This window comes from Drosophila yakuba, chromosome 2R, assembly GCF_016746365.2.
Source record: "Drosophila yakuba strain Tai18E2 chromosome 2R, Prin_Dyak_Tai18E2_2.1, whole genome shotgun sequence".
NCBI classification, from domain to species: domain Eukaryota; kingdom Metazoa; phylum Arthropoda; class Insecta; order Diptera; family Drosophilidae; genus Drosophila; species Drosophila yakuba.
Genome location: NC_052528.2, coordinates 23,107,754 through 23,129,455, shown reverse-complemented (window position 1 = coordinate 23,129,455; position 21,702 = coordinate 23,107,754). Strand labels below are relative to the sequence as shown.

Genomic DNA, 21,702 nt, shown 5'->3' with positions numbered 1-21,702 from the left:
ACTCGGCAGGCACATAAATCTTGAACTTGCCTCTGCATTCTGTGAACCCAGCGCCCTTGCAACCTAGGGATTCCATGTGCGAGTACAGGTAGCTGTGACACCTCCGAGACCTCGACTTGTTGTTATTTTCGGGCGTATTTCCCTTGAAGTTCTGTGCTGTTCTGTTTATACTTTAGTTATACCAATATTTATGATTATTATGCGTGTTCCTCTTCTTCTTGGATTGGTGCACGAGTTAGTCTTTTGGGACGTGAGAGAATTTCTAAGGACTGGGGTGGGTAAGGATCCCTCAATTACCACAGTTTGGCATTAAAGGTATTTTCCATAAAATTAAAAATAGGTCTAAATAATGCATTCTGAAGAGCATATTCAGCCCACGTCAGGGACTATCTAGAGTGTGAATTATTAACACCCACTCTGGTCGAGGAATTTTAAGTTCCCGAGGGGAAGTCCAAGCGACAGTCGTCGGGGGGACAATCGAACAAACCGAAAACCACCCCATAAACAGCCACTATACAGCAACAGGACATGGACTTCCGAAGAACACGATTCCGATTCCCAGAAGGCGGACGGGCAATCAGGACTACGTAGCCCGGGGTAACTGTCACTGTTTGGCGTCCGGAAAATGTATTTACTTCAGGCGAATTTATAGTGTCAGCCTTGATATAGCCGTGTGGAGCTACCAGCAAATTTCAACTGAGAAAAATTCAATGTGTGTAGATTGTTCAGGTCTTTTATCAAATCAGAATCGTTGTTGCAAGAAACTTAGCCACTGTCCCCGCATAGACCCACCGTAATGGCCGAGCTTCTGTCCCGCGAGAAGGAACTCTTCAAGATAAACCAGGAGCTGAATCTCCTGACCCTCAGTCCAGCCGTCGAAGCCATGTACCCGGCAAAGGGGTCACCCACTGCGGTGACGGTGCCGCGTTACGCCACCTTCCAGAAGCAAAAGGGACCGAGCAGCCTGCTCCGGAAGAAGGGTGTCCCCACAGCGCCCACGAAGATAGCACCGAAAACTTCGCCCGGCAGAGATGTGGCGCCCACAGCCCGGTCGCCGCTGCCCGATACAGGTCCGCTGGCCAAGTCCAAGCCCGCTGCCGGACCCACCTCTCCCACCACCCGCACAATGTCCAAGTTCAGCACCTTCACGCGGGATGTGAGCAGCAAGACGGCCACGTATGTCAAGTACCGGAATCCAAACTTCAGCGAGAGTCCTTCCCTGGACGAACTGCTGCGTGTCGACGCCGAGGAGGCGGCCCGGAAACAGGATGTTGTCGAAGTGGAGGTCACACAGAAGCGGGAGAGTACCACTGTCGTCAATGGCCAGCTGAAGAAGCAGGTCACCAAGGACAACTTTATCAAGTAAGTGGGGAACCCGAAACAAAATAATAAATGTCTAATTTGCGCCTTTTAGATTCCTCAAGGCCAAGGTGGCCATTCTGGAAGAGGATCATGCTCACCACGCCGGAGAGCTGACCCGACAGAAGGAGCAGCTGGAGCTCGCCTTGGAAGCGCAACGCAAGTCCGAGAACCAGCGCGACCAGACGGTCAGTTCCAACAAGCATCTCTCCGAGCAACTGATGCGGGCCGAACGCCAGTGCGAAGATGCCAACCGTCGCCAGAAGGAGCGCCAGCTCGAGTTCATCACCCAGCAGCGGGAGCTGGAGCAGCTGAAGCGGGATGCCAAGGTCTCCAGGCAGACGACCATTAACCTGGAGAACCGACTGTCGCGCGTCCAGGAGGACGCAGACGTGGCCCGCCAGGAGCTGAAGCTGCTGCGCGAGGAGCAGCGCGACCAGTTGGAGGCGCATCGGAAGGAACTGAAGCTGCGGGACGGCCGGATCCGGGCCCTTAAGCGCCAGCGGGGCGACCTGCTCAACGCGTACAAGAAGCAGCTCTACATGATCGACAACCTGAAGCGCCAGACCAGCTGCTTGGAGCAGTCGGCGGCCATCGGATTCGGCGAGAAGGAGTTCAACAAGGTGCTCGACTGGAATGCCAAGACGTGAACCCTTTCGCATTCCGCATCAAAAGCAGCCTAGGTTAAGCATAACTCAGCAATGTACATAAGTGGAATGTAATTACATTTTATGGTCTCACTCGAAGATTCCCCCAAGCAATCTAGTTTCAATTATCACGCGTTAACTCGATTAGGCGGGCGGCATCCATCTGCTCGGTTGGCGAGTATAAAAGTCGGGGATTCGTCTTGTTTGGCCACAGAATCATCCGGCATCTTCCAGTGCTCAGACCTTCCTTCGCTCACTGCCCACAACGCTCACCGAAAACTGCAAGATGGCTCTGCGATTCACGCTCACTCTGCTCCTGGTCACCATTCTGGTCACAGCCATACTTCTGGGCTCCAGCGAGGCAGCCTACAGGAAGCCTCCCTTCAACGGCAGCATCTTCGGCAAACGCAACAGCCTGGGTAAGCAGAAAATCCGTATCCCGGTAGAGATTCCGTATTCGAAACATCCATATTCCCCTGCAGACTACGACAGCGCCAAGATGAGCGCCGTTTGCGAGGTGGCCATGGAGGCGTGTCCTATGTGGTTTCCCCAGAACGACAGCAAATAGGACCACGCCCTGCGACTCCGCCTCCAAGAACTGATCTCGAGCCTACGACTAACACACCAGCGACAGGTGGGCAGATGCTGTGCCTGCTCGTGCGACTGAATGTGGAATGTGGAAATGCCGGACGTTAAAAAAGTCATGTATAAAATTTATAATGTAAGCCGTGCATATAGGTACATAGAACTTATGCCATACATATACATACAATACTCAATAAACTTACAGCACTGAACTCGCTCTCCTGCTTCAAAATTATTGAAATGTTTCAACTTTTCTATTAGATACCTGGCTGCGGACAGCACTCGCTTGAGATACAATGGGATTTAAATTAAAATACGCTTTACTGATTTCCTAGTGGGTCCTGGGGGCTCGGCCACGCCCCCTCTGCCTCAGTTCGTTAACGTGCTTGCGCAGATGGCTAATGTAGTCGGTCATGGAGGAGGTGAGAGCCTGAAAATGGTCATCGCATTAGTTACCAAACAATCAAGGAACAAGTAGAATTTGAAGAGCACTTACTGCATCCAGGACATAGCGAGGAATGAAGCCTTTTAGGTCTAGGCAAAGCACCCACTCCAAAATGCAGCTATCGGACTTGCCAATGATTTCTCGAAACGCAAACCCACTGACAATGTTCTGCCCTCTGAAAAGTGAAGAGTGAGCTGTAATATTTATGTACTGTCATCCAATTTTATAGTCTCCAACCCACCTTGTGTATTTCGTGGTAGGCGGAACGGCTGCATATTGCACACTAATTGCCGAAGTGACCCAAACCTTGTTCTTGGTTTTGCCCACGCTGGGTACATTTGGTTTTGTCATGTTATTCGCTTCGCCATCGACCTTGTCCCTAGCATCCTCAAACTCGTCATGATCTAGTGGCGGTGGCTCCTCGTCGAAGTTTACGATGGGACCCAAGCTCTTGGCGCCCAAGCTGTTGCCGAGAGTGTCGAAAGGCATGGTTGCTCCCTTGGATGAACTGGGAAACGTTGCCTTGCAACTGGACACGCTACTCGGCAGCAGTGGGGTGTTTGAGTCACCATCGGAAATGGTACTAACACTACCCTCGCAAGAGCGATTTAGACTGCTGTTTCCATCATCGCTGCTGAGCTGGGCCGTCTCGTCGTCATCGCAGATTTGACCATTATAAAAGAGCCTGCAAGAGCGCAAGTTCACGAAGTCACGGCTCTTCACCATGCCACCTCCTCCGCCCACAGATACCTGATAGGTAATGTCGGTGTAGGAGTTGATTTTCTGCGATTAACGCTCAATGTTATCAGGGGTATATATTCAGTACGCAGAGTGCCCACTTACGCGCACTATTTTGGACTCCAAAAGAGCAGGATTCCACTTGGGACAGTCTTCAATGCGATAGAACAGGTCTTCCATCAGAGCCTTTGCGGGATACTTGATGCGGGCCTGTGAAGTGACCATATTAGATCAAATAATACCTAATAATTGCTTTTTCATTACCGTCAACTTGTAAATCTTTCCAATCTTGTCGCGCTGAGTGCTATGGATGGTGTCACCTTTTTGGGTAACCTTTTCCACCTTCCAGTCGCTAGACTCGATGATCTCGTAGGCCTTTCGCAGGCAATCCAATCCCATTTGTGTGTACTCATCATCCTGAAATGCAAACGCATAAGAAATATAAGTAAAGTGGAAAAATCTCCCAGCACTACCGATGTCATTGGAGCAGACTCTTTGGAGATGTGGTGATCAAATCAATGGTTCTTCATTTTATATTGCCACTAGATTCACTTTCTTATTCTGACAGACTTATAAATGCGCATTCATGAATAGCATACCAACTCATCCTCTTCGTCTGAATGATGCGCCGTGTCCATGGGTGAATAAAAATTAGTTACACTTTGCGGAGGCCGTTCTTGCTCAATCAAAATGGCAGGCTGGTCCATGGGCGTGCGATCATTTGAAGTCATAGCTGAAAGGAGAAGCCCAATAAATTTGCAATTTGAGATCGGAAGCTGTCTGCGTAACTTACTCCGAAAATAGTGTTGGGCATGTCGCTCTTGAGGAATCACCCTACAGTCCAGGAACCAGGCTTCTCCCCAAGCCAGTATGAACGAGGTTATTATGAGGATTACCTCAAATACCTGCTGCTTTGAGTCCAGCCACTGAAAGATGGGCACGAAATTATCGAGGAGTACATTAAGGTGGCTGGTTTCTCTATCTTACATCGAACACAAACACCTTGGAGATGAGGAACAAGCAAGACCCACTTGTAGAGAGCTGCGGAAATGGGAAGAGCTAGTTCTTTGGAATTTCTTGGAGATAGGAAAGCAATCCATACCGCTATGATGGACCAGTGATTGATGTACAATATGGCGTAGAAGAATATGAGCACCACAAAGCGGCAGATAGCGACTGCCACAACATCAAAGAGCGATTTGTAGATGGTGTACTCCACGATTTGCTTGTGGAAGGCAGTGAATATATTGTCTCCATTGATCTGGGGAGACAAATGCATGATGAATCCCATCGTAATCTCATTGGAATACCCCCATCCCCTACCACAATGCAAATGAGCCACAGCAACGAAACGAAGACCAAGTCAAATGTGACGAAGAGGCAGAAAAATCTTCGAACCACAGACATCCTGCCATCCTGCATGTAACCGGCCAAGAAGTCCTCCGTAATCAGGTTAATGGAATGTGCCCGAGCTGCAGGCGGTGGGAGATCGTTATGGCTTGCTCGGGGTATATGATTTAGCCATTGCTACTCACACATATCATACTGCATGTTGTAGGCGCTGTTTCCCGGCCGAGCGTTGGCCAGGATGAGCTGGGCGGTACTGCGGACATCACTTGGATCCATATTAGACATGGCGAGCGGTTCTATTTCCCTTAGCTCATCTCTGAAAATAAGGAGAAGCACATTAGAGTGCACATATTGAAGACAATATATATGTACCTTTGCTTGCAAATGTAAATAAACCTAGTTTTCAAATCTGGAGCAGATTCAGCGCCAGTTATAGGTAGATAATGGCCAGTTATAGATTGCCGATACGCACAAATGACTCGTCAACCCCGAGTTCTTTGTTTTTTTGCTCAGCCATAAACAAATCGTATCGTATGGTATTATCGTATTAGATTGCAAGAACCCGCATAAAGCGCAAGGAGTACCTTCTAATTTCCGGAAATCACAGTTTAGAGCTAATTGCTCTCTAATACTAGTAGGTCCACAACTTATTCCGGCTGCAATAATGGCATTCGAGTTCCAGCTGTCCTAATTTATATTAATTGCACCATCGAAACAAAAGGAACACCGACTGCAAGAAACAAACCAGCTGTTTAGTGTGCCGCGCTGGGAAAACACAAAAAAGCCGAGTTCCGAAAAAATACCAAAATTCTTGGTGGAGCATTGACGCTCCTCGAAATATTTGAAAAGCAGTTTCGTTCAAAGTTTTATTTAGGCCCTGTGCTCAATTACTTAAGTGTATTGAAATAATTTTAATGTCGTCGTAGGGCTTGTCCGTCTTGGGGTTCGCCTTGGAATTGCAAATGTTGAGCACCACCTCCATGCCGCGGTAAACTCTTCCGAAAACAGTGTGCTTGTTGTCGAGCCAAGGCTGCAAATGGAAATTGGATTATGAATCAAATAAAGTTAATTAATCATCAATGAATGTATATCCTTACCGTGGGCAGGACTGTAATGAAGAACTGGCTGCCGTTCGTGTTCGGACCCGCGTTGGCCATGCTGACCGTATAGGGACGATCATGCTTCAAGCTCGGCACGAACTCGTCCTTGAAATCGCTGCCCCAAATGGATTTTCCGCCCGTGCCCGTTCCCGTGGGATCGCCAGTCTGCACCATGAAGCCCTTGATCACGCGATGGAATATGTGGCCATTGTAGTACCTAATAGCAATATGTGATTACAATGGGACAGTTTAAACCATCTTGAAGTGTGTATAATACCCATTCTTTGCATGAACACAAAAGTTCTCAACCGTTTTGGGAACCTCCTTGAAGAACAGCTTCATGTGGATATCACCTTTCGTGGTGTGCAGCACCACGTTCTCGTAGATACGTTGCACGACTAGAATGGATGAAACATTTTGTAATGAATTGTTCTTGAAATATCAGATAGGAATAACCTTCGTCTTAAAATATTGTTGGCGTGCAATAGAAATATGTTAGCGGTTAGTTGGGAAAGTTAAATGGGATAATCCAAACTAAAATACCTGAGGCTTCCGGCACGGCGATAATGTCCTCCTTAGAAGGCTTCTCGTTGAATATATCACGATCGACATCCTGCAGATCCGAGGGCAGTCTTCGGCTATAAAAGTAGAAGCGGCTTTTCCTAATAAGAGTGATAGTATTGATACACCGTAAACATAATTTAAAAGTGCTATGAACTTACTTGTAGGCAGTGCAAAAGGCTGTGGGATCGTTTAAGATATTCTGGAGTGCGGGGTTTTCACTGGCCTCCTGCTCCATTGTTATAGCAGCTTTTTGTCGCTTAATTCTTCCCTGGAATATGGCCACCTGGAGGGGCCGTATGTTGTCGGTTTTCCCTAGAATAGAGACGCAGCGATTGGTGACCACATTGATCACCTTGATGCCCAGCATCGTAGGGTAGAGTAAAAAGTTTCCGGTGCTGTCAAATAAAATATTAAGCGTTGCATTTTGGGCAGTCTTCTCCAAATCCCGCTCAGCCGCCATTCTGGAATTTACACGTATGCGTTAAGTCTTTAAACTATAACTATTTTATTATATTTTACCTTCTGCCAAACTCCATGTTGGGCAGGGCGTGCTGCGTCTGCTGCATTTGGGTGTATGTAGACAGAGCTTCATCGAATACCCGGATCAACTTGCCCGTGTTAAACTGAAAGACGCGGACCTTGCGATCCGTGGAAATGGCGGCAAATCGCTTTCCATCAGGCGTGGCAGCCAAGCCCGTGACTTGGGTCTTCTGCTTGGCAAACTCAAAGAGGCCTGAAAGGTTAATATTTCAGCTGAGTTTAGGTTTACTTTGCTTAATCAACGCATATTACTTGTGTCTAGTTTGGAGTCAAAATTCACAAGGCGCTGTGGAAACTTGTAGTCGTGCTTGGAGTTTTGCCAGTACTCTAGAATGCCATTGCGATCGACGGATATGACGGTCTCCATGGCCACATTTAAGCACATCGCCACCACAGGCGCCGAGTGAAGTGTCTCCAGGGTGTGCATGGCTTCTCCGCCTCCCTGTCCATCGTAGATGTGTATGCGGCTGCTCTCCGAATCCGAGCTGGAGAAAGATCAATCAGAAGCCTAATCTCTAGAAACTGAATAGGTACTTACATGGCCAATGCTTGAACGGCATCTCCCGGCCCATTTATCCACTCACTGCACTGCGGCGTGTAGCCCAATCGAATGATATTGATCATGTCGAAGTTGACCACATCGAAGACCTTGGCCGTCTGATCCGTGGCCGCCGAGCAGAGCAACGTGCCGCTGTCATTGGTGGTTAGTGATTTGATGGGAACTACAACAAATGCTTGGTTAATTGAGGATATACATAGTGTTTGCGTCATGAACCCACCTAGGTGGCTGCGGAAGTGCTTGACAAACTCGATGCCCAGCTCGCCCTTCTTCCAGAACTTGATGTGTCCATCCAGACTGGCGGTCACCACGAAATCCGTCTTCGTGCACACCAAGTGGGTGATCACATCGCGGTGCATGTAGCTCCTCTCGTAGCTCTCGGCATTGGGCAGATTTTCCAGGTAGATGTGCTCATAGGGCAGGACTATTAATTGATTACTTATAGTGAGCACATTGAATGAGGCTTCATGTTTACCCTTCTTTTTCTTGGCCGGGGCGGGAGCACTCTGCTCCGACGGCATGGGTCCAATCCAGGCGTCTTCCTCTGCTTCCGCCTCTTTCTCGGCTGACACTCCTGTTTCCTGAGGCTCATCCTCCTCCTCCGGAGCACTGCGCTTCAGATCTTCCTTGGTTTTATCACTCATTTCGAGGATTAATAAACAAAATACGGCTGAAATTGTTTGCCGCCGTTTGACCAGTGTTGGTAAGTGTTGCAAAGCAGCTGACTTGGCCAGGGCTGGAGAGTGCTTCTGTGAATTTTGGACAAATAACTTGCAATTTCCGTCAAAACTGAAAGAAACCAGTGAAGTAAACCGAACCATCAATCAATCAACTGTTAATCAAATAGATTAATTACCCAAATCGAAGAAAACTCTACCAGCATTTGCCGCCTTTTGCACTTCATCAGCTGTTTGCAACCAGGGCCAAAGTTGTCCGCGCTTTTATGCGAATACCGCGCAATATTCACACAAATTGCAAACACAACAAGGCACTGGGATTTAAACAAATCATTTGTATATAAAAACGCAAGCCTAGCGATGCAGAACATAGCGGACGAGGAGGGCGCGACGCCCAGCCGCGCGCCAGGGGGCGTGGCCGCATCCGGAGCTGCCGAGGGCGACGATGGCGGCGGAGGAAACGGAGCAAGCGGAGGCAAAAGCAGCGCCAGCGGCAACAGCAACAACAACGCCAGCGGTGGCGGCATCATTGTTTTGAGAGCTGCGCTGGGAGAGAACGAGGCGAGAGCGGTAATCAATAAATGGCGGGTTCGCGAGGGACAGTTCGTGTCGGCGGCCCAAATCCTGTTTCTTTACCAGCCCGTGGGCGAGGACGCGAAGCCGGGAAGGCCGGGCGGGGATGGAGCCATCCAGAAGTACAAGTCCCAGCGCGCCGGAGTAGTGAAGAAGCGGCTCCGCAAGGAAGGGGAGCTTCTAACGAAGGGGTGAGTTTTGGGGTGGCAGTTGGGCGGCGAGTGGGCTTGGGGGAATGCAATTATGCAGTCACAGTCGTATACACACTAACCGAGCCTGTTCTTTAGGGATGCCATTCTGGAGCTGTCCGAGTGCATACACACCACGGTCATCAAGGACATGTGCGCGGACTGCGGAGCCGACTTGCGTCAAAACGAGAATGTGAGTGCAGTGAATTGCCACCCGCCTCAATGTCGAATAATTAAATTTCAACCCGTAGGGACAGACCTCCGAGGCCTCGGTGCCCATGGTGCACACCATGCCCGATCTTAAGGTCACCCAGAAGCTGGCCCAGAAGCTCGGGCACGACGACACCCGCCGCCTGTTGGCGGACAGGAAGCTGGTCCTGCTCGTCGATCTCGATCAGACAGTGATCCACACCACCAACGACACCGTGCCGGACAACATCAAGGGCATCTACCACTTCCAGCTGTACGGCCCGCACTCCCCGTGGTACCACACGCGCCTGCGCCCCGGCACCGCGGAGTTTCTGGAGCGCATGTCCCAGCTGTACGAGCTGCACATCTGCACTTTTGGTGCACGCAACTACGCGCACATGATTGCTCAGCTGCTGGACCCGGAGGGCAAGTTCTTCTCGCACAGGATTCTGTCCAGAGATGAGTGCTTCAACGCCACCAGCAAGACGGACAATTTGAAGTGCGTTCCTATCTCTGAAAGCTGACATTATATCGTATTGAAGAATAACCCACAAATTGTAAATTACAGGGCTCTGTTTCCGAATGGCGATTCCATGGTGTGCATCATAGACGATCGCGAGGACGTATGGAACATGGCTTCCAATTTGATACAGGTTAAGCCTTACCACTTCTTTCAACACACCGGGGACATTAATGCCCCGCCGGGCTTGTCCAAGCATGAACTGGATGGCGAAGGGGTTGACTTCAAAGGTTGGTGTTCCCGAAAGCTGTATTAAATGTTTCTAACGAAATCTCCATTTGTTGCAGAGATTACCGAGAAGCAAGAGGACAAAGATAAGACGGAATCCAGCAGCGAAGTCAAACCAGAAGACACCGATAAGGGTGACAATACCGTCACAAGCACAAGCAAAGATGACGATGTAAACGAGGAGTCGGTGGACGTGTTCGAGCTAGAGGGCGATGCCAAGGATGCAGAGATTTCCAACGCCTCAAGCGCTACCGAAGCACCCAAAGAGCCGAGTGACAAATTAAATGGCAAGACCAATGCAGAGGATATTGTGGTCATAGACGATAGTTCATCTGGCTCACCAGATGCTGAAAAAGCAGCCAGCGATGGCGAAGACGTTGTTGTTATTGATGATAATTCCAAGGAGAGCACAAAAGCCGAGGTGCACCCCACAGCGGCAGAAAAGAACGAGGTTGTGGCCTCATCCACTACTTCACCGGAGGAAAAGGAACCATCTGCTGATGCGGATGTGGCCACCACGTCTAAGGCGCCCAGCTTACGAGTACCGCTCGAGGGGCAAAAGCAGATAGAGATTGAGGACCCCGACGATTACCTGCTGTATCTGGAGGTTATACTTCGTAACATTCACAAACGATTCTACTCGATTTACGACGAGACCACGGAAATACCCGATCTAAAGGTCATCGTTCCGAAGATTCGGTGCGAAGTCCTGCGAGGCAAGAACCTGGTGTTCTCCGGCCTGGTGCCCACGCAGATGAAGCTCGAGCAGTCGCGGGCGTATTTCATAGCCAAGAGCCTGGGCGCCGAAGTGAAGCCCAATATTGGCAAGGAGATAACGCATCTAGTGGCGGTCAACGCAGGCACCTACAAGGTTAATGCCGCCAAAAAAGAGCCTGCCATCAAAGTGGTCAATGCGAATTGGTTGTGGACCTGCGCCGAGCGCTGGGAGCATGTGGAGGAGAAGCTCTTCCCCCTGGACCGCAAAGTGCGCAACAAGGGTCGCCAGCCACCCGCTCATTGCCATAGTCCCGAGCACGTGGTCAACTACAGCGAGCGCTCGGAGATCTCGCCATCGAGCAGCAAGCAGCAGGAGGAACAGAGCGGAAACTTTCGCGAAACTCTAAATCCGCTGCTGGTCTTCACAAACGCAGATATTGAGTCCATGAATAAGGACTACGAAACATTCTTTGAGTCAGACTCGTCCAGTGACGAGGGTCCTGTAAATTTTGGTAAGTCTTTTTCTTGCTAAACCATGTCTCCTGTCTTAATCGAAATCATCATTATTAATTCAAGAAAATCCACCCATGGACAAGAAGCTGTTGAAGAGAAAGCGCGAAGATGATAATTCCAATAGAGCGCATGACTTTTTCACGCGAAGCGAGGACATAATGATCGGAGCGCCGAACCTGGTGGAAGTGGACATTAGCTCGAACGAGGAGGCCGATGACAATAACGAGAAGGAGGATGATGACGATGAGATGCCCAGCGCCAAGTTTAGACGAGGTAACCAGTCCGGTCATTAAGAGTTGAATTGTTTTCACACTTAATTATTTAATTAATGTTTCAGGGGAAGACCTGCCATCCGACTTGGAGCTTGGCTCCGACTCTAACAGCGAGAAAGACCCAGAGGACGAGGACGACGGCGAGTGGAACATGATGGGCGCCGCTCTGGAAAGGGAGTTTCTCGGCCTGGAAGACTTTGACTTGTAGAAATTCTGTACCATCTGTGAACACCAGACAGGGCCATGAGACCCCGCATTGGAGGTCCTGCTGCCCAGACACTCAAGACATAATAGTTTCTCTGTAGACCACGAATGAGCTCGATGGGCTGTGTCCTTGAGTAGAGCATCCAACTACACTTATGCTTAGGGTTCGTACTGTATGTATTAGCTGTTAATATGTACTTTAAAATAGCCTGTAAGATATCGCACATGTGCGGGCGGCCAGGTCCTTCAATCGCAGTACATTTTTGAATCAAAAACTCTCAATCTGCTCGATCTAATGTAAATTGAAGCCTAATGTAAATGTAAATGTTTTAAAAATAAATTCCGTTTCAGCGGACTAGTACCTAGTGTTTAATTTTAAAACGAATGTAAACCACACCAGTAGTTGTTTATTGTTTGCGTTGTGTTTGTAATACAAATCCACATTAAACTTAAACAAATATACTAGTAATATCTAGCTGAAGTTTTACTCTTCGCTACGTTTTGTTAAGAGCTCGCTGCTCCTTGAAGCGGCTAACCCGCTTCCTAGGCGCATGCGAGTCGATGAACTTGCCCGAGGGCAGAGGCTCCGGAGCAGTCGGCTCCTTCTCCACGAGATCGTGCATGACCTTTTGGTAGGCGCTCATGTCGCGCAGGTCGTCGTCCAGGGTGCGCTCCTTTTTCTTCTGCTTCCGGCCCTTCCTGCCCTTCTTGGGCTGCTGGCTGACATTTTGCGGCTCCAGGTTCACAGCGGATTTATTTCGTAGAATTGACTTGGTGGACGATTCAGGATCAGTAGTGTCGCCCTCAGAAGAATTCGGCTTGGAGAACTGCAAGGCTAGCACGTTAACTTAAGTTGTGCACGAAATTATGTGACCTTACCTGACTTCTGGGATCCTCATAGGCTGATCCACGTGAAGCTTCGCTCATTATGGGCACTTTAACTTGCTCCTCGCCCTCAAAACCGTTCACATAAATAGGAAAAGAATCATTCAGCCGAGCTTTCTCCCTCTCATATTTCTCATAGAAATCAGATGGGTTTCCAGGAATGGCATCGCTTTGATCACTTCTGGGCGAGGGTATGGCACCGGAATGAGTAAAACCTATGTGTAAAGTGTTGATGAGTCCCGTAGACTCCTCCATAATTCTATTGAGCAAATCGAAGTCCTGGACACTCTGGTTTTCCTTGACAAACTCTATGTTTCTTTCTACTTTTTGCATAATATCCAAGTTTGTTTGACGTTCTGTTTTAATGGATACTGGTTGTGGATTTGCTGCAGGTTTAACAGGTGCATTTAGCTTGACGATGTCCCTCGAGTTCTTTTTCGCATTGGGCAACATTTCGGCAACGGTCTCCTCCCTTCTGAATTCTAGTTTTTCATCGCTAAGGGCAAACGAAATGCGACGTTTGTTTGTGCTGGCTTCAGGTACAGTAACAAGTTCTTCACTTGGCTCCTCTGGAAGACGATTGTCTTCAACGACCTCCTCTTCCTCGCTGGCCTCCAGTTCCTGCTCAAATATCATGTCCTGTAGATCGTCCTCTAGCATGACGACCACATTCATTAAGTGTATCAGCTCATCGCTAATAAAGTTCACCTTTTGTATCTTCCTCATTTTCGCTTTAAGTACTTGTAGTTGAGCTCTGAGGAAGGGCTCTCGCTCTTCGTTGGGCAGCAGGCACATCTGCTCTCGTATGGTTTGCACCTCTTCCTCCTGGTCACCGTCATCATCATCATCTTCTGATATGGTTTCCTGAACTTCCACCGTTCTACTGATGCCTGCAACACGTTTTTTGGAAGACGGAGTTTCTGTTTCTCCGGACATGAGCTGGCGCACTAGTTTCTCCGTTGTTTGCAGGCTTTCTTCTGCTTCTGAGCTGAGCTCTGCGGTTTCTTGCTGCTCCTCGGCTTCCAGCTTTTTCCAGAGCTCCTCCTCCTCTGTCTGGGTAAGGGACTTAGGACTACTTTCGTTGATAGTTTTCTGAGGTTCGTGACTCAGCATTTCGTGCAGCTGCCCTTCATCGATATTGTCGGGATCCAGACCTAGTTCCTCCATCATTTCTCGCTCTTCTAGCTTTCTCAGCACTTCATTATCTTTTTCTGGAGGTTCCGCCTCTCGTTCGAGGCGTTCCTTCAGCTTTTGCTGACGCACTCGCTTTCTGTGCTCCGCCAACCACTTGTTGTGGGACTCCTCGTTGAAGTCCTCCACAATCTCTACTTGATCGCCACTGGGAACCGCTCCCTCCGCAAACGGAGTGTTGAGTTTTTTTCTGTTGGACAAGCGTGGACATTAAATTTCGCTACTTCTGTATACTGATTCACTTACTGCCACAGATCGTTCTCGACGGCGAGCTTTTCTAGCTGCTCCTCGGCCAGCTTCAGGCGGTGCTGGCAGATCTCCTTGGCCTTGTGGGCGGAGCAGGCGGAGAAGTAGCCCTCGTAGTGGCCCACCAGAAGCTCGTTGGTGTGGATCAGCTCGCCGGGCATCAGCGCCTTTCGTCCAATGGGCACCATAACCTCCACGCTGAGATTCTGGGCGAACTTGTCCAAGTTCCGGATGGTGCTCTCATTGTCGCGCTTGAAGGCTTCCCAGCGCTCTGTCTCGCTGGCGTTCGTTTGGAGGGCCTGTCGCACACGGATTTATAAAGTATATCTCCCAGTAAATCCACTCATATTTGTTAATTAATATCATTACCTGTAGCAGAGCATCCTCTCGCCGGTCCATTGTTATTGTTGCTTGCGAGCTTAGTGTGACCGTAGGTCGCGCCATGCAAATAAACTTTGCGAATGTATTTTTATATTAATAATTTAAATAATATTATAACCATTCATAAATTAGGTATTAGACACTTGTGTGTTACGTAATAATGACTTAAATCGAGGCAGTATAGTAGTTTAATTTTTCTAATCCCGGCCATGTTACTTAAAAATGTTCTAACGCGACTCTGCGCGTTTTGCTTATTATACCCATTAGTCGTGGAGTATATTCAATTTGTTGAAAAGTAAGTTATGATAAAATAAAGCGTTTCTGACCATATAAAGTATATATATTATTGATCAGGATCAATAGCCGAGGCGATCTGGCCATGTCCAGCTGTCCGAAAGTATGATCACCGAAATCTCAGCAACTATAAAAGCTAGAAAGTTGAGACTAGACATGCAGATTCCAGAGACATATGCAGCTGCAGCACAAGTTTTTTACATGATGTTGTCAGGCCCACACTTTTGAACAATTTTATTCATTTTATTATTTTTCTTGACCGTATTTATCAATATGCCAAAAGAATGTTGAACTTTAATGTTCGCACTCTTATTTTCTGAGCAATAGCGTTCTATCTTGCTAAAAAACATAGGTGCATTTTGTAATAAAATTGGATGTAACCATCCGTGAGAAATCTAACTGAGCATTTATCGAATTTCATAATTGACAAAATCTGTTTTACAGTTACTCGGCAATATTATATTTCTAAAATCAGAAAATTAGCAACCAAACACCGCTCCACAGCTTGCCAAACAACAAAGATAAGAGCAGAGTAGCTCCATATGTCCGATAATAAATCTGCTCCATACGAGCCAAGTACAACCAATTTCCATTTGGTGATAACCGATCTGCGACCACCATATGTGGTCACTAGATAAGGGGAGAGGGTAGGCAAACACACCAGGTAATTACGAAACAATTGTGATTGATTTGAACTTTATTAGGTTGCGGGCATTTGCTAGATATTAAAAACGCATCCCCGACCAACAGATGACTCACTATGCTTCTGTTTGGAACAGAGGGCATCGTGGGTCGCACTTTGTGGGGTGATATAGTTCGGCTAGTTCTTCCTCGGATTTCCACTCACAACATGACCTGGGGACCTGGCTTTTAGATGGTTGAAACGGTATATACATAGAAAATATACAGGGATAAAGCTTTTGTTGTCCTACGATCCCACCGCCTCAGTTGCGGTGCGTGTTGGAAGCTGAGCTTCCGAGTACCGGAAAATTTTTGGTTAGCTCATGCGCCTGCTGGTGGCCCTTTAGGTCGGCGCTGGTGAGGATCTGTTTGCATACCTTGCAAACTTCAAGTGTGGGCACGGATTTGCGCTGAGCGGGCGACAAGCTGTTCAGGTGCTGTTTGTGCACTAGGTACAGTTCCTGGAAAATATCCACATAATGTAGTTACTCTATTTATGTAGTTTTGCAAACGAGCCTTACCTGTTGCTTGCTTATGTCTGGCAGCATGGCCAGAAGCTCCGGAAACAGGTTGTAAAATGAGCTCAGCATGGCGCACTGGCAGTGCTCGTAATAGGCTTGACCAGTACAGGATCCGTCCCGAAACTTGGACGAAAGCAAGCGAAATTCGTTCAGTGCCTCTGGGGTCTTGAGTAAGGACATAACCTCATCAACCAATTTCTAGACGGAAAACAAACGCTTTCTGAGTACATGTCTTGTTATTATAAGCGACGTTCGCTTACCTGATTTCTGATCCCGGTATCTGGTGGATCGGTGTACGTGTAGGGACTAGGTACAATGTTATACGACTCGCCCAGAGAACTGGTGAACGTGAGATTGTTGGGCAGCTTGGCCACCGAGTTGACAGTCACGTTGGACACGAATCCTGGTGGTGGTTTAAGCGATCCGCCAGATTCTAAACCGGGCGGAGAACGTATTGGCGTAGTTGGAGCCCCATTGGCTTTTTGTTCGTTGTTATTGTTTTTTTCCTTCTGTTTGCCCGTCTTGGGCTGATTTTCCTGATTGCTCTTTTTATCCTTCTGCTTCTTATCCTTTTTATTCGTCTGCTGCTCTTGGACATTGTTATTGCTGGCCTTGGGAGCCGGTCTAGATGTTGGACTCGGCAATACCGGGGCCGGTGCCACTTTGGCCTTGCGATTCTCCAGCTCACGTTGCTTTTTCTCGGAAGCTGGCTTGGACCAGTTCAATGAGGGAGATCCGCTGGCTGGCTTCGGAGCAGGCGCCCTGCTCGAGCTGGCGCTGGCACTCGGTCCAAGACTAGGGAATTCGGACGCAGTGAGTTTGGGCGCACTCTTCTTCAAAGCCGCCTGACGCGCTTTGGCCTCGTCCTCCTCCTTTTGTACCATTTGAAGCTTTTGGAAGGTGCTCGGGTTAGCCACTGACACGTAGTCATCGGCCAGAGACCGATGCTTAGCTGAGATGTTCGCCATGGGCACTGCAGAGCCGCTAGGCAGCATATCCTCCTCTAGGTCCCGCAGGTTCTTCTTGTTTCCCTTACCCGGCAATGCAGGAAAGTCTAGCTGCGGTGCGGCTGCCTTCTTTGGCGCAGCTGCTGGTCGATTTGACACATGCAGAAGCATTCCGTTACTGGCAGGCCCACTTCGACTGCCAGAGTTTGCCGCGCTTGTGGGTTTCTTAAAGACAGCTGCCACGGGATGCTGAGATTGAGCAGCTCGGGCGGCGAGGCTGCTGCTGGTCGTCCCGGCGTTGCTAGCTCCATTTCCCCCTCCCAGAGCCGGGAAGTTTTCCTTGGTCCGAGCAAGACCCGAAGATCCACTAAGATTGCGCATCGAGGGCGGCGGCGGTCTCACTAAGGATACGCTGGGAGCTGTGGAAGCGCCTCTCAATGTGGGAAACTGCTCTTCGTTGCCAGCATCAATGCTCACATGACGCTGGCTACTCGATGGCAAATCGGACTGGTAGTCGTTGTGCTCGTCATTCCTGTAAGGTTTCAAATTCTAAGCTTGCCTTCTACATATCGGATTCTTTTCCACCTACCTGGCTCTCATGTTGGCTATGCCCTGCTCCGTCTGTCCGCTACGTCCACGAGGCCCCAAAGTAATCTCCAGCTGCAAGGTGCGAGTCTGCTTGGCCTGTTGCTTGTTGAGCGACTTGCCGTGCACGTTGGCCACGTGGGCCTTGTACTCGATTTCGTTGCGGAAAGCGCCGACAAACTGCTCGGTGGCGCACTTACCCTCCTCGCAGAGAAAGTGCTCCGCCCGGAAATGATCCGCCAGATCCGCATAGTCATTGTAGAACTCATTGCAGCCGTCGGCGTCGCAGAAGTGGCAGAAGTAGTGCTCGCGGCGCAAATGCCGAAACAGCTCATCACGGTCCAAATAGCGTTTCTTGCAGTATTCGCACAAAGGATGACCGCGATGCGACCGATTGTCCGGATCGCCCTTGGTGTTGTGTAGCTGCAGCTCCGCCTGAGTGTAGCACCTCCGTTCGAAGGTGAAGATCTTGAGGGTCTCGACGCACAGGTCACAGTACAGCAGGCTGTGCTCGCTGCGCACATGGTTGCGAAGGCCCTGGAACGTGCGGTATGGAGGGGCATCGCATCTGTAATTTAACGTGAAAGGGTAAGCCCCAATCGTGCAACTCAAGTGGCGGACCAGGCATACTTACTTGGGGCAGGGATGGTCTAGCAATTTGAAGAATTGCTGCTGAATCTCGGCGGTGCAAAAGCCGATGCGGTACTTCTTGCTGTAAAAATCAGAGCGGTTATTGGCCTCCAGTTCGCGATACGGCAGCTTATCCAGTGTAAACAAAACCTGCAAGTTGTATCAAATGAGCAAGCAGTTTTTTAGACAAGCACAAGACTTACCTTGGACAGGACGTGGCGGCAGATGGGGCACTCGTTCTGCTGGCAGAGCACCCTCATCCGAGTGGAGCACTCGTAGCACACGGGATGATCACAGTCGCCGATGGAGAAGATTTCCACGTTCTTGAAGCACACCACGCAGGCGTTGTCGTCGTTGCCCGTGTGGTTGTCCGTGGCCTCCGGCTTGACGGCAGAGTTATCAGTGGAAGTGCTGGCCACTCCGGATCTGGGACGGCGGTGGTACGACGACCTGGCCGCCGATCTCGGCTTTCCGTTCTGCATTTCACTAGAGATTTTGCCGTGAATGGAGGGGGGAAAATTACTTGTTGCCAAGGGCACTTGGAAATGGACGTGTAACGATTGTTTTTGGGTAAATCTGCTGGGGTTTCTGGTATGCCTTGGTTGGTTTGCTCTGTTGGATTACCTCGTTAGCAAAATAAATCAAGTCAGGGGATTTTTCGCAACGCCAACTCGAATGCAAGGCAACACGCACACACGACGGACGAAAAGAAAACTCTGAAATTAGAAAACTCGATTGCCGTCTCGATGACACCTGCTCGCAGCCCTGGCAGATAGTTCTCTGTCGTAAGCTTTGTGTATGTTAAGTTAACATTATGCAGAAATGGGATAATTTCGCAACGATCAGTAACCACGATACGTAAAGCTTTTTGATTTCGAATTTATGAAAAATGCTTTTGTTTATTTATAAACTTTTAAATATTGGTATCTGCTGCTCTTGCAGGTATGACCACACTCATATAATAAGATACTTATACTTATAACTTTAATTGAGTTTTAACGGTTTGTCATTGACCCAATAAACTAAATGATAATGATATTGCTTATCTTTTCATGTGAAGATAGAAAAATATTTTTATACAATTATATTAATAGGTAAAATATAAATTAAAATCTTTAACTTAAAATTAGAAATATTTAATTATAATAATAGTTTTGATTGGTATAGAGAAAATCAAATTTCCTTTTGGAAGTTTTGTAATGCAGCTAATCATTTTCTGAGCAGCACTGTCAACTGTAACATCGTCTGCTATCGGCCTATCGATAGACTCAACTCAGGGCTGAAGAAAATGTTGGCAAAAATTACAAGGAGTTCATTTTACGCTTCACGTGCGGTAGCTCGCTTGTCCGGTTCGATTCCAACGTCATCAGCAGCCGTTGCCAGCAATTGCAGATATATTCAAATAGAGCGAAAGCGCACGAAACCACACGAGATGGCTCTGTACGAAACCGTTGAGAAGGGCGCCAAAAATTCGCCGAGCTACAGCCTGTATTTCAGTAAGTAGAGCAGCGCATTGGGTGCCGAATGTGACCCGGCTTAACCCTTTGCTTCCGCATTTGCAAGTTACCCAAACTGGGTGCAGTTACTGCAGCTAGCATTAGTTGATTGCTACCGGGCTGATTATGCAACAAGTCAAACCGGACTCTGCTTATTTAACTCGTCGCATTATCAGCACTATCAGCCGATCCGATTTGTCTAGCGTCGGAAATGGCGGAAACACCAAGAGTTTCGGCCCCTTTGGCCTTATCTCTTAGCTTTATTGGTTCATATTCGAAATAGAAGATATCGGACCTGGTGTCCAAACTTCGGTTTATTGACACGCGAATTAGTGACCTTTGTCTAGCCGACAGGTCTCCAGTCACTATCAATCAAATCGCGTGCCCATATATCAGACTTAATAATTTCTGGCCATTCTCCACAGAAAACAAGTGCGGCAATGTCATCTCGCCGATGCACGACATTCCACTGTACGCCAACGAGCAGAATACCATCTACAACATGGTGGTGGAGGTGCCACGTTGGACCAACGCCAAAATGGAGGTCGGTCTGCCTTTTACTAAGACCCATTGAAACACCCTGAGTAATCCAGGAATTGAATGTCTGACCCTTAGATTAGCTTGAAGACCCCTTTGAATCCCATCAAGCAGGACATCAAGAAGGGTAAGCTGCGGTTCGTGGCCAACTGCTTTCCGCACAAGGGCTACATCTGGAACTACGGAGCCCTGCCCCAGACCTGGGAGAACCCCGACCACATCGAGCCCTCCACCGGCTGCAAGGGCGACAACGATCCCATCGATGTCATCGAGATTGGCTACCGTGTGGCCAAGCGCGGCGACGTGCTGAAGGTCAAGGTGCTGGGCACCATTGCCCTGATTGACGAGGGCGAAACCGACTGGAAGATCATTGCCATTGATGTGAACGATCCGCTGGCTTCCAAGGTCAATGACATCTCCGATGTCGACCAGTACTTCCCGGGTCTGCTTCGTGCCACCGTTGAGTGGTTCAAGGTGAGTGAAATTCACATTTCAGACGATGCCCTTTCTTACCCTTTGCATTCCACACAGATCTACAAGATCCCCGATGGCAAGCCTGAGAATCAGTTTGCTTTCAATGGCGATGCCAAGAATGCGGACTTTGCCAACACCATCATTGCCGAGACCCACAAGTTCTGGCAGAACTTGGTGCACCAGAGCCCAGCATCCGGGTCCATCTCCACGTGAGTTAAATGCGATTCTATACCTTTATAAAAAGCCTAACTATATTTGTTTTGCAGCACCAACATTACCAACCGCAACTCGGAGCACGTCATTGCCAAGGAGGAGGCCGAGAAGATACTGTCCGAGGCCCCCGAGGGCGGTCAGGTCGAGGAGGTGTCCGACACAGGTAAGGTTTACTATGTTAGATCGAGCTTATAGCTGCTTCACCCGATCCCAAGCAAAAACACGCTACTCCAACACCCGCTTTAACCAGTAACTTGCAAACAAATTGGCACACAAACCCAACCTGCACGCTTACTAATAGCTACTTTAATTGTCCAGTTACCAAGCTAAATTAAGATTACCCCATGCTGTAAATACTGCTGAAACCCAATTCATGTAATTGGCTGGCATGCGTTCGTTAATCGTTGTACATATACCTTATATTGAATTTGATCTTGAAATAAACCTTTATAAATTACGTCCTTTGTAATTGCAGTCGACACTTGGCATTTCATTCATCTCAAGTGAGATGTTCTCCTGGGCTGATTCCATCACAAGATCCACGATCTTTTTGTAGTCTAATCGAATCGAATCGAAAATGCTTGCACTTGTGAATTATTAATATTGAAATATATAGTACGTTGAATAAAGTTTTGCACCGCAATCAAATTCGC

The 21,702-nt window shown here is 48.5% G+C and overlaps 8 protein-coding genes across 11 annotated transcripts; 4 read left to right on the top strand and 4 right to left on the bottom strand.

Annotated features, from left to right (window-relative positions):
• The first annotated feature begins 592 nt into the window (after positions 1-592).
• On the top strand, positions 593-2,116 carry LOC6532076 (testis-expressed protein 9). Its single transcript, XM_002092817.3, has 2 exons — positions 593-1,362; positions 1,415-2,116. Exons 1-2 carry the CDS (start codon positions 797-799, stop codon positions 2,007-2,009), a joined length of 1,161 nt encoding a protein of 386 aa, XP_002092853.1. The 5' UTR covers positions 593-796; the 3' UTR covers positions 2,010-2,116.
• Positions 2,117-2,199: 83 nt separating this feature from the next.
• LOC6532075 (neuropeptide SIFamide) lies at positions 2,200-2,803 on the top strand. The gene is made up of 2 exons (XM_002092816.4): positions 2,200-2,425; positions 2,489-2,803. Exons 1-2 carry the CDS (start codon positions 2,293-2,295, stop codon positions 2,572-2,574), a joined length of 219 nt encoding a protein of 72 aa, XP_002092852.1. The 5' UTR covers positions 2,200-2,292; the 3' UTR covers positions 2,575-2,803.
• LOC6532073 (steroidogenic acute regulatory protein-like) lies at positions 2,708-5,869 on the bottom strand. Of its 2 annotated transcripts, none has more exons than XM_015196201.3 (12): positions 5,497-5,869; positions 5,310-5,440; positions 5,098-5,246; positions 4,877-5,035; positions 4,762-4,815; positions 4,568-4,700; positions 4,374-4,507; positions 4,039-4,191; positions 3,880-3,984; positions 3,278-3,819; positions 3,088-3,211; positions 2,708-3,021 (listed from the first exon to the last, which is right to left on the bottom strand). In XM_015196201.3, the coding sequence occupies exons 2-12, from the start codon at positions 5,407-5,409 to the stop codon at positions 2,923-2,925; spliced, it is 1,752 nt and encodes a 583-aa protein (XP_015051687.1). In that variant the 5' UTR covers positions 5,410-5,440; positions 5,497-5,869; the 3' UTR covers positions 2,708-2,922. The 2 variants fall into 2 exon arrangements, with proteins under 2 accessions (XP_015051687.1, XP_002092850.1); XM_002092814.3 differs by having other exon boundaries at positions 5,709-5,868.
• Positions 5,870-5,976: 107 nt separating this feature from the next.
• On the bottom strand, positions 5,977-8,611 carry LOC6532072 (peptidylprolyl isomerase domain and WD repeat-containing protein 1). 2 transcript variants are annotated; one of them, XM_015196200.3, is made up of 11 exons: positions 8,363-8,611; positions 8,108-8,311; positions 7,867-8,050; positions 7,581-7,813; positions 7,308-7,521; positions 6,947-7,249; positions 6,768-6,886; positions 6,681-6,686; positions 6,502-6,622; positions 6,222-6,441; positions 5,977-6,154 (listed from the first exon to the last, which is right to left on the bottom strand). In XM_015196200.3, exons 1-11 carry the CDS (start codon positions 8,529-8,531, stop codon positions 6,008-6,010), a joined length of 1,920 nt encoding a protein of 639 aa, XP_015051686.2. In that variant the 5' UTR covers positions 8,532-8,611; the 3' UTR covers positions 5,977-6,007. The 2 variants fall into 2 exon arrangements, with proteins under 2 accessions (XP_015051686.2, XP_002092849.3); XM_002092813.4 differs by lacking the exon at positions 6,681-6,686 and having other exon boundaries at positions 8,363-8,610.
• Positions 8,612-8,834: 223 nt separating this feature from the next.
• LOC6532071 (RNA polymerase II subunit A C-terminal domain phosphatase) lies at positions 8,835-12,437 on the top strand. The gene is made up of 7 exons (XM_002092812.4): positions 8,835-9,328; positions 9,425-9,518; positions 9,577-10,013; positions 10,083-10,264; positions 10,322-11,491; positions 11,556-11,765; positions 11,830-12,437. Exons 1-7 carry the CDS (start codon positions 8,925-8,927, stop codon positions 11,970-11,972), a joined length of 2,640 nt encoding a protein of 879 aa, XP_002092848.1. The 5' UTR covers positions 8,835-8,924; the 3' UTR covers positions 11,973-12,437.
• Positions 12,337-14,811, bottom strand: LOC6532070 (unconventional prefoldin RPB5 interactor-like protein). Its single transcript, XM_002092811.3, has 4 exons — positions 14,660-14,811; positions 14,291-14,589; positions 12,848-14,234; positions 12,337-12,795 (listed from the first exon to the last, which is right to left on the bottom strand). The coding sequence occupies exons 1-4, from the start codon at positions 14,732-14,734 to the stop codon at positions 12,463-12,465; spliced, it is 2,094 nt and encodes a 697-aa protein (XP_002092847.2). The 5' UTR covers positions 14,735-14,811; the 3' UTR covers positions 12,337-12,462.
• An 833-nt stretch (positions 14,812-15,644) lies between these two features.
• On the bottom strand, positions 15,645-19,090 carry LOC6532069 (E3 ubiquitin-protein ligase ZNF598). Of its 2 annotated transcripts, XM_015196199.3 has the most exons (7): positions 18,954-19,090; positions 18,533-18,815; positions 18,334-18,479; positions 17,704-18,267; positions 16,428-17,646; positions 16,168-16,365; positions 15,645-16,107 (listed from the first exon to the last, which is right to left on the bottom strand). In XM_015196199.3, the coding sequence occupies exons 2-7, from the start codon at positions 18,809-18,811 to the stop codon at positions 15,910-15,912; spliced, it is 2,604 nt and encodes an 867-aa protein (XP_015051685.1). In that variant the 5' UTR covers positions 18,812-18,815; positions 18,954-19,090; the 3' UTR covers positions 15,645-15,909. The 2 variants fall into 2 exon arrangements, with proteins under 2 accessions (XP_015051685.1, XP_002092846.1); XM_002092810.4 differs by having other exon boundaries at positions 18,533-19,065.
• Positions 19,091-19,602: 512 nt separating this feature from the next.
• On the top strand, positions 19,603-21,697 carry LOC6532068 (inorganic pyrophosphatase). The gene is made up of 6 exons (XM_002092809.4): positions 19,603-19,825; positions 20,251-20,369; positions 20,441-20,836; positions 20,894-21,045; positions 21,103-21,212; positions 21,525-21,697. Exons 1-6 carry the CDS (start codon positions 19,618-19,620, stop codon positions 21,554-21,556), a joined length of 1,017 nt encoding a protein of 338 aa, XP_002092845.2. The 5' UTR covers positions 19,603-19,617; the 3' UTR covers positions 21,557-21,697.
• The last annotated feature ends 5 nt before the right edge of the window (positions 21,698-21,702 follow it).